This window comes from Haliotis rufescens, unplaced genomic scaffold, assembly GCF_023055435.1.
Source record: "Haliotis rufescens isolate VD_foot unplaced genomic scaffold, xgHalRufe1.0.p SCAF_5, whole genome shotgun sequence".
Lineage (NCBI taxonomy): Eukaryota > Metazoa > Mollusca > Gastropoda > Lepetellida > Haliotidae > Haliotis > Haliotis rufescens.
The window spans coordinates 44091419-44106168 of NW_025964223.1; the positions used below are offsets into that span (position 1 = coordinate 44091419).

General features: G+C 43.1%; 2 protein-coding genes across 3 annotated transcripts in view; one reads left to right on the forward strand and one right to left on the reverse strand.

The window, feature by feature from the left end:
• LOC124140009 overlaps positions 1 to 120 on the reverse strand; it is a 63800-nt gene extending 63680 nt beyond the window's left edge. Inside the window, exon 1 of the mRNA XM_046507342.2 lies at positions 75 to 120. The gene's annotated coding sequence lies outside the window, so the exon portion shown is untranslated. The remainder of the gene's footprint in view (positions 1 to 74) is intronic.
• A 5265-nt stretch (positions 121 to 5385) lies between these two features.
• LOC124140078 (bypass of stop codon protein 1-like) lies at positions 5386 to 12381 on the forward strand. Of its 2 annotated transcripts, XM_046507433.2 has the most exons (7): positions 5386 to 5598; positions 6216 to 6254; positions 6992 to 7369; positions 8077 to 8460; positions 9755 to 9898; positions 10555 to 10629; positions 11112 to 12381. In XM_046507433.2, exons 1-7 carry the CDS (start codon positions 5553 to 5555, stop codon positions 11180 to 11182), a joined length of 1137 nt encoding a protein of 378 aa, XP_046363389.2. In that variant the 5' UTR covers positions 5386 to 5552; the 3' UTR covers positions 11183 to 12381. The 2 variants fall into 2 exon arrangements, with proteins under 2 accessions (XP_046363389.2, XP_046363390.2); XM_046507434.2 differs by lacking the exon at positions 9755 to 9898.
• Positions 12382 to 14750: the final 2369 nt, after the last annotated feature.

The following is a 14750-nucleotide window of genomic DNA, read 5'->3' on the forward strand; positions in this document are numbered from 1 at the left end:
CCTGTTCCTGGTTGATCATTTCTGCTCCCTACACGGGTATAAAGTCATTTACACCTTTCAACGTGTCCACTTACCTTTGTGGTCGCGGCCCTCCAAATCAAAATTCTGCTCGTCTGAACAAGCGGGTGAATGTAAATTGTGAATTCGAAAGAAAACGGACTTTGGATCTCGTACTGTAACACAAATTTTGATGTCACTAAACTGTCTCTGAATTTTTGTTTGTTTCATCTGTTTGTTTTGTTTTCTAAAATTACTTTTATTAAGAGACAGTGCAGTTTCTCTGCATGACTGAGTGAGTGAGTTGGGTTTAACACCGCTTTGGACAGTATTCTAGTTGTATCACGGCGTTGGGCGTTCGGGTAGCCTAGTGGTTAAAGCGTTCGCTCGTCACGCCGAAGACCCGGGTACGATTCCCGACATGGGTACAATGTGTGAAGCCCATTTCTGGTGTCCCCCGCCGTGATATTGCTGGAATATTGCTAAAAGTGGCGTAAAACCATACTCACTCACTCACTCACTCACTCACTGTATCACGGCGTGCCAGTTTAATGTGGTAGGATTGCGTGAGTGAGTATGGTTTTACGCCGCTTTTAGCAATATTCCAGCAAATATTTGTACAAGTATCACTTGTCCCCAACTTGTATTTTCATGATTCAAATAAACTGTTTTCTATAAAAAAAAATCACCCCCACCCCCGGCTGGCTATGGCACTGTTCTTATTGCTTAGCGTTAATGTCCTGCGGATTGCTCTAACTGTGTATTTTTGGTACAAAGTGTTGGACTGATTGTGTTGAGCGAAGCGAGAACGAAGCTCAGCGCAAATTTATTATTCTATTATTCAGCTTCTATTTGAGAACACCCCGCTAATCTTACACATTCACTATGGAGTGGTTACCGTCATCGTTGTGAATAGGCACGTGGAATGTTTCTTTAAATAAAGGCGGGACCGTGAATCTACCTGCTACAGTGAGACCCGACAGGTGACCCTAGTCCCTTGCGTTATGTGGGAATATGTACACCGTGACACCTACCTCCCGAATCTCAATGAGTATCCTCAAGGTCGGGAAAAGAGGCAGGACTCCCTGTAATGCATTCAACCACCGATTCTAAGACGTTTGACACAACGTCATTAGCATTATCCACAAACTGAATATTGCATTCCCTGGGCTAATCCTAATCCTAATCGGCTTCCAGCCATGTGTTGGTTTAACATATGCCCCATATATCATAGAACATATTGACGAAACTGTCAACGTTGTGTATTCATCAGGCGACCGCACGTAACACATGAGAGATAAATGGCTTGTTCTTTTGAGTCACCCGTGTCTCACTTAGCGACAGTATCCTATTCGACAGGTGATCCTGCAGTCCGCCTGCCGAGACCTGAGGGGACACCGCGTCGCTATGGAATCATACCTGACCAGATAACGTCAACACAAGATATTGGGCGTAACCAGACCAGACAATATACATGTTTATTCACGGTAGACATTCGCTACTTTGCTTCTTCAATTCATATCTTAAACGTGAGGTGAAATTGGGTTAAACGCCGCGTCCAAGATTATTGGACTTATATAGCGACGTGCATGCACGTGTGTGTGTGTCTGCTTGTACTAGTCCGGACTGATGCCGAGTCATAGTGTAAGCACACTGAGATACCATGCAGCAGTTTAATATGAATACAACACTCAGACACAGTATACTGACTCCGAGCCGACTAGTCTTTATTTTAGCCCCTTAATGCCGAGCGCCAGACAGGGTAACAACAAGTACCATCTTTTAACGTCTTTTGGTATGACGCGGCCGGGGATCGAACCCCGGACCTTCCGCTCTCCGGGCGGACGCTCTACCACTAGACCACGGAGGCGGTCTAATATCATGAAGAGCTGCACTTGTGTACAACGAACACGATCTCTCCACAAACAACCACATTTACCACATCAAACTCATTTTCCCCCCATCCGTAAACATACTACTTCAGTATGCATATTTGCAAATACTTTTTTTTATTAATAATATAATTTTTTACCTGACATGTAATATTTATGCGTGATCAATTGATTTGAGAAATGGATCATATTTTGGATAAAATACAACATAAGACGTGATATAATAATCCCAAACCATTTCACATAGAAATTTACTGATTTTGTCAAATACTAGATTATATTTACAAGTGTTATAAATAAACTAAAACACAAATAATTATTTGCGTTCTGGTGCAAGATATCACAGATGTTTGTACCTCTACTTCACGTGGTCTGACATTCTGTACACGCCCAAGTGATGTATAGCGCTTGTATGAAATTAATGTTTGTTATCTACTTGTATGTTTCCTATGCCCTTAGAACTATCCGTCAGATGTAATTAGTGCAGCTAGATCCGAATGAATAAACATTATTCCATAACCACTAAATACATACCACTGTTGATGTGATAATGGTCGGCTTTCTGACAACACCTTTGGCTCAGGGACATTTAAGTTGAAGACATTTTAAGAAATTAAGAGTTGACTCACTGTATGATATAAAACACTGTCGAAATCATCCCTTCACCTATATAACAGGTAGATCTAAGACCGGTGAAGATTGGGGTAGAATAGGTCTTCAGCAACCCATGCTTGCCGTAAAAGGCGAATATGCTTGTCGTAAGAGGCGACTAGATTGTCTGGTCCATACTCGATTATTTACAAACCGCTGTCATGCAGCCGGAATATTAATATTGCTGAGTGCAAACAAACAAACAGTAGATCTAACGATACACCCCACTACACACACGCGCATTCCTTTGACAAGAATCCGGGATCCGCCCTTACTATTGCCTCTTACTGCTGTTTTCCTGCCTTTGAATATTGCGTTGTACATTCTGTGCATAATTGTGCATGTATGACACGGTCTGTAAAGAAGCCGTCAGCACAGGCAATATCATAACCAGTTTGGTGGTGAGGTGAAATGGAGTTTAAAGTCGCGTTAAGATTATTTCACTTACATGGAGTGTGTGTGCGTGCGTACGTGTGCGTGTGTGCGTGTGTGTGTGTGTCTGTCTGTGTGTGTTTGTGGTGCTTGTACTGGTCCGGAATTATGCTGATTTTATAGTGCTAGCCAACTGGGATACCATGCCGCAGTTTAACATGAATACCCAACTCAGACACAGTGTCACCGGGTTGTAAAACCAAGCTAGTCACGGTGACCGTAGCCCCTCCTTCCCACTGCATTTGTGACCAACTCGTCCCATTCCGGGACAAGCCGAATGTACATTACGGAAACATGCGAGTGGTGATATATGCTTCTCGCTATTCGGCTTGTCCCGGAATAACACGAGTTGGTCACGAATGTTCTTACCGCTGTCCGGCGTTCGGCAAAGTCCGACAAAGTTCGTTGTGTTTATGTTCCAATGGGTATGGTTAGCGAATTTGATTTCCGTCACTTATATTCTCTTGCAGTTTAATCAGATACGTTTATCTTGTATGGATTTGATATACTTTATCTCATTAGAATATTATACCAGCTTATTTGTGTATGAAAATGTTTTAGTATTTTTTCTCGTACTTTATTGATATTTCTCATTTATTTAATGGTCATTTTTGCCACCTTACTAATTGTCCAATATTCTTATGGATAATACACAGATGTATGAATTAGTTATTGTTGCTAATATTCAATCAATTGTCAGCCAAAGTATAGCTACAGTTGCACGGACAATCGATTCTGAACAATAAAAATACACACGAGGAACGGCGGCGTGCGATTTGCTCACGGACAATCAGTTCACACGTTGTAACGACCCATGAAGACTCCGGGGTAGAATAGGTCTTCAGCAACCATTACTTGTCGTAAAAGGCGACTATGCTTGTCGTAAAAGGCGACTAACGGGATCGGGTGGTCAGGCTCGCTGACTTGGTTGATACATGTCATCGATCCCAATTGCATGGATCGATGATCATGATGTCAATCAGTGGATTGTCCGGTCCAGACTCGATTATTTTACAGACCGCCGTCATATAGCTGGAATATTGCTGAGTGTGGCGTTAAACAACAAACAAACAAACACGTTGTAAGACTAACATTACTAGCATGGAGCTCATCTGCCCAGAATCGCGTCTGTGTAAAGGACATATGAATAACGTGAATCACGCTATGCATGTATGTATCACCCGAGTTTCCCCTTCCCAACAGATATATAATGTGTACAGATTATAAATCTGTCAATATTCTCCCACTGTAAACGCAAAGTGCATATTTCCAGGTTTAGACCTTGCCCGAAGACTGGAAGGTTGGTGGGTCGATCCCTGGCCGCGCCATACAACAACACGTTAAAAGATGGTACTTGTTGTTAACCTGCCTGGCGCTCGGCATTATGGGGATAAAGCAAGCACTGGTTGGCTTGGCGTAAGTATGGTGTTTTAGTGAGGTATCCATGTTTAACTGACAAGGTATCTCAGTTGGCTAGCACTATAAAATTGGCATCAGTACGAGCTAGTACAAGCACACACACTTCCACACACACACATACACACTTCCACACACATACTCACACTTCCAAACACCCCCCCCCCCCCCCCCCCACACCCCCCCCCACCCCCACCCCCCACCCCCACCCCCAACACACACACACACACACATAATTTTGAAGACGAAGTTTAACTACTTCATTTCACGTCCGCGAACATGCATACGTTGCACTAAGTGCCGTGTGCGAAGTATTGACATTCTTCTCTGTGTCTGTACGGTGCTGATCAACTCCTTGACTTTCATATTATTGTATTCAACTTAGAAACCAAACAAAGTTACATTTGAAAGACTTGATTTAGACTTCCAAGGACTGTCAATTTGCCCGAGACTTGTCCCATTGAAGATGACTCTATGAGTTGAAACTGTGTATACATGAGTGTATTACACAATAGGACATTAGACCCGTGAAGATCTTCGTTAGAATAGGTCTTCAGCAACCCATGCTTGCCATAAAAGGCGACTATGCTTGTCGTAAGAGGCGACTAACGGGATCGGGTGGTCAGGCTCGCTGACTTGATTGATGCAGTTCTTCGTATCCCAATAGTGTGTGGTTCGATGCTTATGATGTCAATCACCAGATTGTCTGGTCCAGACTCGATTATTCACAGACCGCCGTCATATAGCTGGAATATTGCTGAGTGCGGCGTTAAACCACAAAAAAAACAATACCCAAAACAATAGGACCTAACATATTAATTTATTTTATGTTACCTTCTGAACATACTCGTCCCTCTTCCGTGGCTCTCGCCGTGACGCCACATCAGACAGCTGGGTCACATCAAACAGTGGGAAGAGAGGATACATCATCCGAGTCCTGTGGACTGTATGTTCTTTGTCCAAGGCATAAGTCAGGAGACAGGACCAATGTCATCTGTTCAGTGTACAAGCGTATCCCACATGCTATAAATATCTCCAACCATCCCCTCGTCCTTGGCCATGGGACAGGCGCTCTGATGAAGTCTGCCGCTAGAGATTCTTTTCAAGTTTTACTCATACACCTAAGGATTGAACGTACTGGAATATTCTTGCAGTTCTCTCAAAATGTCGCGTCTCGTCTGGTCCTATATCAGTGCTGCGACTGTGCTAGGTAAGTGGCTTGAGGTGGATGTGTTTTTACCTCAGTATGAAGAAAGGCTTCCAGTTAAAACAATGAGCGAGCATTATCAACGCTACAACACCAGGCATGTGGCTTATGCATATGATTCATCTAAAAGCAGTCGTAATGATTCTCTACACCACGTGAAGCTCACTTGCACTGATCATACAGATACAACTGTGGTTGGAAGTTGATCAAGGACTTTACAATGCTGTAGTTTTTTGTTTTCTCAAAATATGTTTTCATGTCGAAATAAACCAACGATCTTAAATATTTTGACCCTGGTGGGATTCCGGGGCAGAATTGGTCCTAAGCACTTTGGCTTGTCGTAATGTTTTCCGTCAACGCATACAATTTCACAGTGTATACGTAACTTTGTTCTGTTGTTAGTTTTCGTTATAAAGCACATTTCTGAATATTGATAGTGGAGTTATTTTTATTATTAAGCTCCCGTGTTCCACCTTATAAAAACCCCTGTAAATGCGAACTTCAAAACCTGGCAATGCTTAAGCAGTAAATATTGACAACAGAAATCATTCATGTGCCTTTTGACCAATCGGACACAAAAACACAATGGTCGGTATACATATGAAAGTGTCATGTTTCAGTTACATCAATAGATGCAGCCTGCCCCACGTCGTTGAAAGGTTTGGGATATTTTTCGTTGTGAATAACGTAACGGTTTAATAAATATTTTTTTATCAGGGTTTCCTAACCAATATCTGTTCAAACAAGTATTTCGTGATTTTCGTCATTATGATCAATATTTGTATATATTACCAAGTTTCTCGTATCATGTTAAAATCAAGAAATAGTTGATATATGCAACTGTCGGTGTCCCAAAGTTGTGCCTGAATCAAATGATCGTGAGATCGAATCCAAGATTCGCTTTGATTGTAATTCCTGGTTAGTCAGCAGTAAATCCGTGCTCTTGGGTTTCACAAAAGTGGTTAACGTGAAGAACCTGATCATGAAACACTTTCCTCCACAGTAAGCTTAAAATAAATTGATAAATTGTTCAAGGCTGTGTTAAACCCTATTCACTCACTCCATTCTTGACCCGTGAAGATCCGGGTTAGAATACGTCTTTACAAACCTATGCTTGCCTTAAGAGGCGACAATGCTTGTCGTGAGAGGCGACTTACGGGATCGGGTGGTCAGACTCGCTGACTTGATTGATACATGTCGTTGTATCCCAATTGCCTAGATCAATGTTCATGATGTCAATCACTGGATTGTCTGGTCCAGACTCGATTATTTACGGACCATCGACATATAGCTGGAATATTGCCGTGTGCGGCGTTAAACAACAAACAAGCACTCCTATGTTTACATCGCATAATTGTCGTAAGATCCTAAAGAGGATAAATAATACTGATTTCAGTTATTGACATGTGCGACCCTCGCGCCTCCAGCGGGAACGACTTCTATATCGACTCCGCCATGATGGCGGAGGGTCATCACCAGTGCAGCTGCACCCTGTCGACGTATATCTCCCACAGCATGCAGATGGTTGAGGTGACCAGGCCCACGACGTGTAGGGCGTACTGGTACAATGCTTCACTCTCCCTGGGGCAGGATTTAGACACGTTGGCTTATGAATATAATAACGGCTCGTGTGAATTTCCCCACGTCTGGGGTCAGCTTTCTTACAGTTCCATCCCATGGACCATCTCCATCACGAGGCGGGGGGACGGGTTGTCCCAGGAGGGGGAGGGAGACCCGGGCTTCTGTCTGCAGGTCTTCAGCACGGATAGGAATGGTACGCAAAGCCGGTATCGTAACGACATATTACAGTGGATAAGTAAGGATAGGATTTATGGATGGACAACTTCTTTATAACAATCAGGAGCCTCTCAAAGAAGATATTACAATGGAGCTTCGGCACATTTGGATGTAATAAGATAATCCATAGTAATGCAGTCACCTACATTTTATTATCATCATTTTGTTACCTGTTTGTTTACAAAAGCAAGACCCGTGAAGATCCGGGGTAGAATAGGTCTTTAGCAACCCATGCTAGCCGTAAAAAGGCGACTATGCTTGTCGTAAGAGGCGACTAACGGGATCGGGTGGTCAGGCTCTCTGACCTTGTTGATGCAGGTCATCGAATCTCAATTGCGTGGATCGATGCTAATGATATCAATCACTGGATTGTCTGGTCGTGACTCGATTATTTACAGACTGCTGTCATATAGCTTGAATATTGCTGAGTGCGGCGTTAAAAACAACAAACAAACAAACAAACAAAAGAAAAGCGAATATAGTCCTTAAGTTACCTCTTGATGAAGTACGTTCATATTGCAGCACATTTGAATTGAAATAAAGATCGTTCCCACTGAAACTTTATCAATACCATTTCTCACTCCTGGTTCTAGTCGGCCACATAGCATGTGTTAAATAGAATAATTTCAGTCAGTATTTCCACACCTGAAACAATAGCTTATTTGCCTTTCTTTATTTGTATAGCGTTCTTAGTGAAATGTGGCCACACCGCTGTTGCAACTACATCTACGGTAGATGTGACGTCGGCAACTTCTTCAACATCCACGTCAACTACAGCAACATCGACGTCAACTACTGCCTCATCCGCGTCAACTACAGCAACATCCACGTCAACGACAGCAACATCCACGTCAACGACAGCAACATCAACGTCAGCAACAGCCACGTCAACAACAGCAACATCCACATTCGCTACAACACCATCAACGTCAACAACTGAAACATCAACATTAAGAACAACTTCTGCAAAATCCACGCCAGCTACTTCAACATCTGCTTCAACTGCTGCAACAGCAACGTCAACTGCTGCAACATCTTCAACTTCTACAACACCCAGCGATGTTCTTGGTTAGTCGAATACATAACGCCTCATATATATACTTCCACAACGCAAGCATTAAATTCCCTCTGTTTAATGAAAAGTCTTAACACTGTAATTAGTGAGAAAGTAAGTGATTTGTGTTAATTGCCGCTTTGAAAAGTATTCCAGTTATATCACGGCGTGTCAGCTTAATGTGGCTAGAAAGCCCGAAGTGATGCAGGTCTTAGACGTTTACCACTTCAGTGAAACCCACGAGTATGGTGCTGACAAACCTAGAAACATAATCGGGGCGATTCAAACCCACAATCATAGGTTTCTGGCGTGCCCAAGGGACGCAACTCTGCGCTGCGAATTGCGGCGCCTTAGACGACTGGGCCAGCCGTGCCCCCTCTAGCCTTTATGACGGCAACAATCATAGGCTTCTGGCGAACCCAAGGGACACGACCCAATTGCGGCGCCTTGGTGAGGTGAGGTGAAAACGTCGCGTCCAAGATTATTGCACTTATATAGCGACGTGCATGCACGTGTTTGTGTGGCTGCTTGCAATAGTCCAGACTGATGCTGATTTATTGTGCTAGCTCACTGAGATACCATGCCGCAGTTTAACATGGATACCTCACTCAGACACAGTATACTGACTTCGAGCCATCCAGTCCTTGTTTTAGCCCCTAATGCCGAGCGCCAGACAGGGTAACAACAAGTACCATCTTTTAACGTCTTTTGGTATGACGCGACCGGGGACCGGGGACCGCTCTCCGGGCGGACGCTCTACCACTAGACCACGGAGGCGGTCGCGGCGCCTTGGACGAGTGGGCCATAACTACTAATCTGAGTGTAACTGAAAGATTGTTCATTCGCAATGAGAGTAAACAGTTTCTTCCTGATTGTGGAAGATCCGAGAACAAGCAGACGAGTAAAGCGTTGTTAGAAGCACCCGATCAAAACTTGCCGAGACTGATTGAGCCTTGCCTCATTCAGCTGACGCTGCTGTCATGGGGTAGAGTGATGAGTGTGTGGACGAGGTTAGTCAGCTTCATACCAGCTAAGGCGTAAGGAATCTGTCAAGCTGGTGTTGACATGTAGTATGCATATAGGACCCCTCGGGACTGATCGTACACTAAGACAGGGTGATCACAGCTGACACTCTCTCAGGGTACACCTGAGAGCACAGAGCACAGAACATCTGTCCCTTCAACTTTTACCCCATGACTGTGCACAGTGAGTACACAGACAACATAAAGGGTAGATCGATGATATAAGTATAGAATCTGATCATCTCTGTGCTAAAAGGTGGACGTTAGCTTTTTGCCTCTGTTTCAGGGAGCGAGCCATTATACTTTGCAACGATGACGTCAACAACACCAGTCCCATCGTCATCGACTACATCCAAATCCACCACTACATCAAACCTGTTTGCACTGGCTAGACGACCAGCCTCGCATGGATCATTGCACAATGCATTGGGTACATGAAGACCAAGAGCAATAAAAAACGTCATCATAACTGAAATACAAACGCCATTTGCATAGATTAAGCAAAAACACATGAATAAAGTGTCATAAATGATTAAATCGCAAAGGTCTTTAATCACATAGGAAATCTATTTGTATTTTTGGGGACACGGTGGTCCCTTCGTCTAAGGCGCCGCGATTCACTGTGCAGAGTTGCGTCCCTTGGGCACACCAGAAACCTATGATTGTGGGTTCGAATCCCGGTTCGCGCCGATTATGTTTCTAGGTTTGTCAGCACCATACCCGTGCTCGTGGGTTTCACCGAAGTGGTAAACGTCTGAGACCGGCATCACTTCGGGCTTTCCTCCCACATTAAGCTGACACGCCGCGATATAACTGGAATACTGTTAAAAGCGGCGTTAAAACTAACTCACTCACTATATGTATTTTTTTATGAAAGGAGGTGGCCCATACTACTGTCGTTCCTGGTTCCCTACGATGTGACAATACTTCAATATAACTAAGTTCAAATTTCGATATATGTTATGTATTGTAAAATTCAATTTGGACATATTAATATGTAACCGGCTGTGCCATATCCCCTATACAACCTTTTATTTTCTAATTTCTGGAACGTAAAGCTAATTAAAAATAATGTTTGTTTTCCAGATAGCGTTACGATTGGCGTTTCGGTAACCGGGCTTCTTCTCTTGATCCTGCTGGTGGCTGTATTCATACACATGGGTAAGCTCTTCACTTCTATATCACTAGTGGCAGTATTATTGGTGTAAAGTTTTACTGTAACAGGCACCAATGGTTTGTCCTGCAGGTGGCTTCATGTATACAATGGGTGAATACCACACTGTAACCGTCATCATTTTACTTGTCCTGCGGGTGGCCACATGTATAAATATGGGTTAGTGTTTATCGTAACTATCATCATGTACCTGCTGGTGACAGTATACTTATACAGGGGGGTGTTCTGAGGCCCACTGTATTCAATACTCCATTATTAGAGGTAGGACATTAACACTTCATAGTACACTTTAACGGCTTTTACCATTTTCTACCTGACTGCCCTAAAATAATTCAGTTGAGGATGCTAATGAATAAAGTGGTGTTTGAATTAGGCGATTCAAACTGCCATGATGCAATGATAAACATCAATCTGAATGGTACTGGTAGGTGTCAGTCAAATTGAATGTGACGTGTTACTCCTTCTCAAGGCCACCAGAGGACGAAGACCTACACGAAGAAGGACGTGGAGAATGTGGTGTATGTCACAGAGGACTACTGAACATTTCAACAATCCTAGAAACTCGAGACTCACCTGAGTACACACCTCAAATACGTCAGGTATTTCAGCTATGCTCGTAATAGCCGACTTCGGTACATCCGAAGTTTCCAATAGACAGTGGCTCATCCTGCCACTGGATGAACTATTAGTGTGGTGGTCAATGGTACAACGCACTATGGATGCTAGTCGAGTATGACAGGAGACTCCCTGGACTGGATACGCTGCAGTATATCTCCAAGAAACTTGGCCGAGTCTTCACCGAATATCAACACTGAGCATTGATCACAATGTCAAAACATATATGGGGTTTGTTCTGGGTTTCTTCAGGATTTAACTCATTCTTGTTCACTGGAGCGTGTCTCTGTGTCAAAAGTGTTTGTTTCACAGCGGCATGTAGCTCTCAGCTAATTATAGTTTACTTAATTTAAATTTATTCAACAAACGTAAGACCTGGTACATCACTGTTGTTGCGTCGCACTTCATGCCGCCAGGACAGAGAGTCAGTGTAGTCGGTTGGAACGGTTTAGTTGATGTATTACAATACCTAACTTCACCAAGATGATTTAACGAGGTATGTGAACTGTGCAGTGTTACACGTCACATAAAGAGAGACATTGCCTTACAGATTAACGGAATAACAAAAACTGGCACTGTATAACAGGGGCAAACTATTTGGGGGATTGGGGTTAAGCCAACAAGGCCCGTCTCCACAACCATCGCAAGTCAATTGGCTTTACGGTCGTCTCAGCATGTTTAAGTGACAGAGAAAGGTCAGATGGACTTGGCAAAAGTTGTTCCCTCCACGATGCCCTTTCAATACACATGTATACAGACAGTGGACAATATCGTTATTATGTAATACTTATACAGTATGATCTACGGTTATTTTTACATGTGCCATTGAAGGCTTGTTCAGTATGAAAAAGATTTGTAGTGACAGGACACTATACAATTATTCAATTATCATTAGACATGTTTAACGGTTAACTGTTTCAAATAAAAAATTTAATAAACTTTCAACTACAGTAAACTACGTTTATAACGAAAACGCTTATAACGATCTGACCGATATAACGAGCTTATTTGTAGTCACGACCATTTGTTGAAAAATGATGTATATATGCCTATTACAAACTAAAATTAGTGGTCCCCTTGAGTTCGTTATAACCGTAGTTTACTGTAATACTATATATATTTCATCTTCTGATTGTGTCACATCCGTAAACCGAAGATCAAAACATGTATCGCCTAAAGGATGTTACCACAGGCTCGGAGCATGGACCCAGGATCACACCATCCCACATCTGACCCAGTTAACCTCAGTTCAGGTCGATTCTCTGTCCGGACTGTGTCTGTATTATTTACAGCTGTCACCACCCAGAGCTTACATGGGGTTTGTAAGTAGGAGCCGTGTTCTTGTCATGCAGATGAACACGTTACGTTTATAATGACCACAGCAGTGCCCTCCAGGTCAGATACAAATGGATAGTGTACTTTCAGGTGATTAATTGATGGCCTGAGTCGACTTGTTGGCCCACGGTCGAAATAATGTACGGAAAGCAAACGGATTGTTTGTTCCTTATCAGTTTATATAGAATATGTTAAAATGATATTTTGAACATTCTTTGGTCATTAAGTTTCGTTCTGAGAACCCTACCCCTCACAGATCGGTAGTGTTGTGTTGAATGAGACAGTGAGTGTGATCTTGCGTTGCTTGTAGCAATATACGGGCCATGTCACGGCGGACACACAGGGATATGTTATATACGTATATATATATAAGATAGCTACGCAATAAATCGCAAAGAACAATGAAGAACGAAGCGCGGTTTATTTCAAGATAAAACATTGTTCTATCATGACGTCATTTCTGGAGAATCGAACATGCAATTTGATTATCTCGTATTATTGGACGACAATATTTTGGAGAGGGAAGAGCCTTGTGAGTTGTTCCCCACAGATGTAGCTGGGCAACGCAGGTAAACGCGATGGCCGAATGATCGCATTCAAAAGCGGAAGAGTTATGACAATCGGTATTGGGAGAAAAGGTACGTACAGGTAATCGCCGCGAGGATTGTGAGAATATGCGGGAAAAACCCACTTGTGCAGAAAATGTACTTGTCCGACCTTGCCGAGGTCGGATTCTATTGTGGGTGTCATCATTATTTTAATACGAGTAAATATTTTTAAATCGTTTATATTTTATCATCATCCTTAAGTAGACTGTACATAATGTTGATGTCGCATATAAGAAATACTGCAGGGAGAATAAACCATGAGTGAGTGAGTATGGTTTTACGCCGCTTTTAGCAATATTCCAACAATATCACGGCAGGGGACACCAGAAAGGGGCTTCAAACATTGTACGCATGCCGGGAATCGAACCCGGGTCTTCGACGTGACGAGCAAACGCTTTAACCACTAGGCTACCCGACCGCCCCGAATAAACCATGAGGAGGTACAACATTAACCGAGGGGTTACGTTTAGGTGGAAATACACACGCAATATCATACCTCATAATGTAACATACATAGATAGGATACGCGTAATGATATGTTATCAAGATTTGTAACATGCGGGATCTATGCTCATGATGTCAATCACTTGATTGTCTGGTCCAGACTCGATTATTTACAGATATAGCTGGAATATTGCTGAGTGCGGCGTTAAACAAGAAACAAACACACAAATGCGACATGCTTTGCAAAAGGTCAAAGGCGCCGACGGCAGTTTGTCCTGCAATAGAGTACACTTTTAGGATTGGGGTGACGTCATGTTGTTTGTATTTGTGCCCTATGAATTATGTGTGTCTATGGTGACATGTACACCTCATGTGCACCTGTTGCTCACTGGAGAACATTTAGCAGCATACTGCAGTCATACAAAATGACCGCTGATCAGTTGCTTTTATCGGGGGTACGGGTGGCCCAGTCGTCTAAGGCACCGCGATTCGCTGTGTAGAGTTGCGTCCCTTGGGCAAGCCAGAAACCTATGATCGCTGGTTCGAATCCCAGTTCGGCCCGATTATGTGTCTAGGTTTGGCAGCACCATACCCGTACTCGTGGGTTTCAACGACGTGGTAAACGTCTGAGACCTGCATCACTTCGGGCTTTCCTCCCACACTAAGCTGACACGCCGCGATATAACTGTAATACTGTTAAAAGCGGCGCTAAACCCAACTCACTCACTCACAGTTGCTTTTCTCGCTGTGTTCGTCCTCCCACAGATGTCTGTTGCAATTGTCGTTTACGGTCTCACATGCAACCGACTCCGTAAGCACGCCATATCATGGCTTCTGCTGCTGTTGCTACAGTGAAATAAGTGGTTGAACTTTTACGACAGAAAACACACAGTCCTGGACCCAGCGACACAGAAATTCGGCTGTTTACAATGCGAATGTTTCGTGTCACGTTGCTTAACTGAACCTATTTATATAAAATTTAAATTTAAAATTTTATTTAAATCCCACTTATTGCTGCATGGGGTTATGAATAATCACACAGTGAACGGATAATGAAATATGACCTGCATGTATTTAACCTGGACCTTCCTTGTTTTAGAGTTGTT

Coding starts and splice junctions, on each gene's coding strand:
- LOC124140078 (XM_046507433.2), top strand. CDS start 5,553: ATGTCGCGTCTCGTCTGGTCCTATATCAGTGCTGCGACTGTGCTAG. Junction 8,461..9,754: donor AACACCCAGCGATGTTCTTG/GTTAGTCGAATA, acceptor CCTCTGTTTCAG/GGAGCGAGCCATTATACTTT. Junction 9,899..10,554: donor ATCATTGCACAATGCATTGG/GTACATGAAGAC, acceptor TTTGTTTTCCAG/ATAGCGTTACGATTGGCGTT.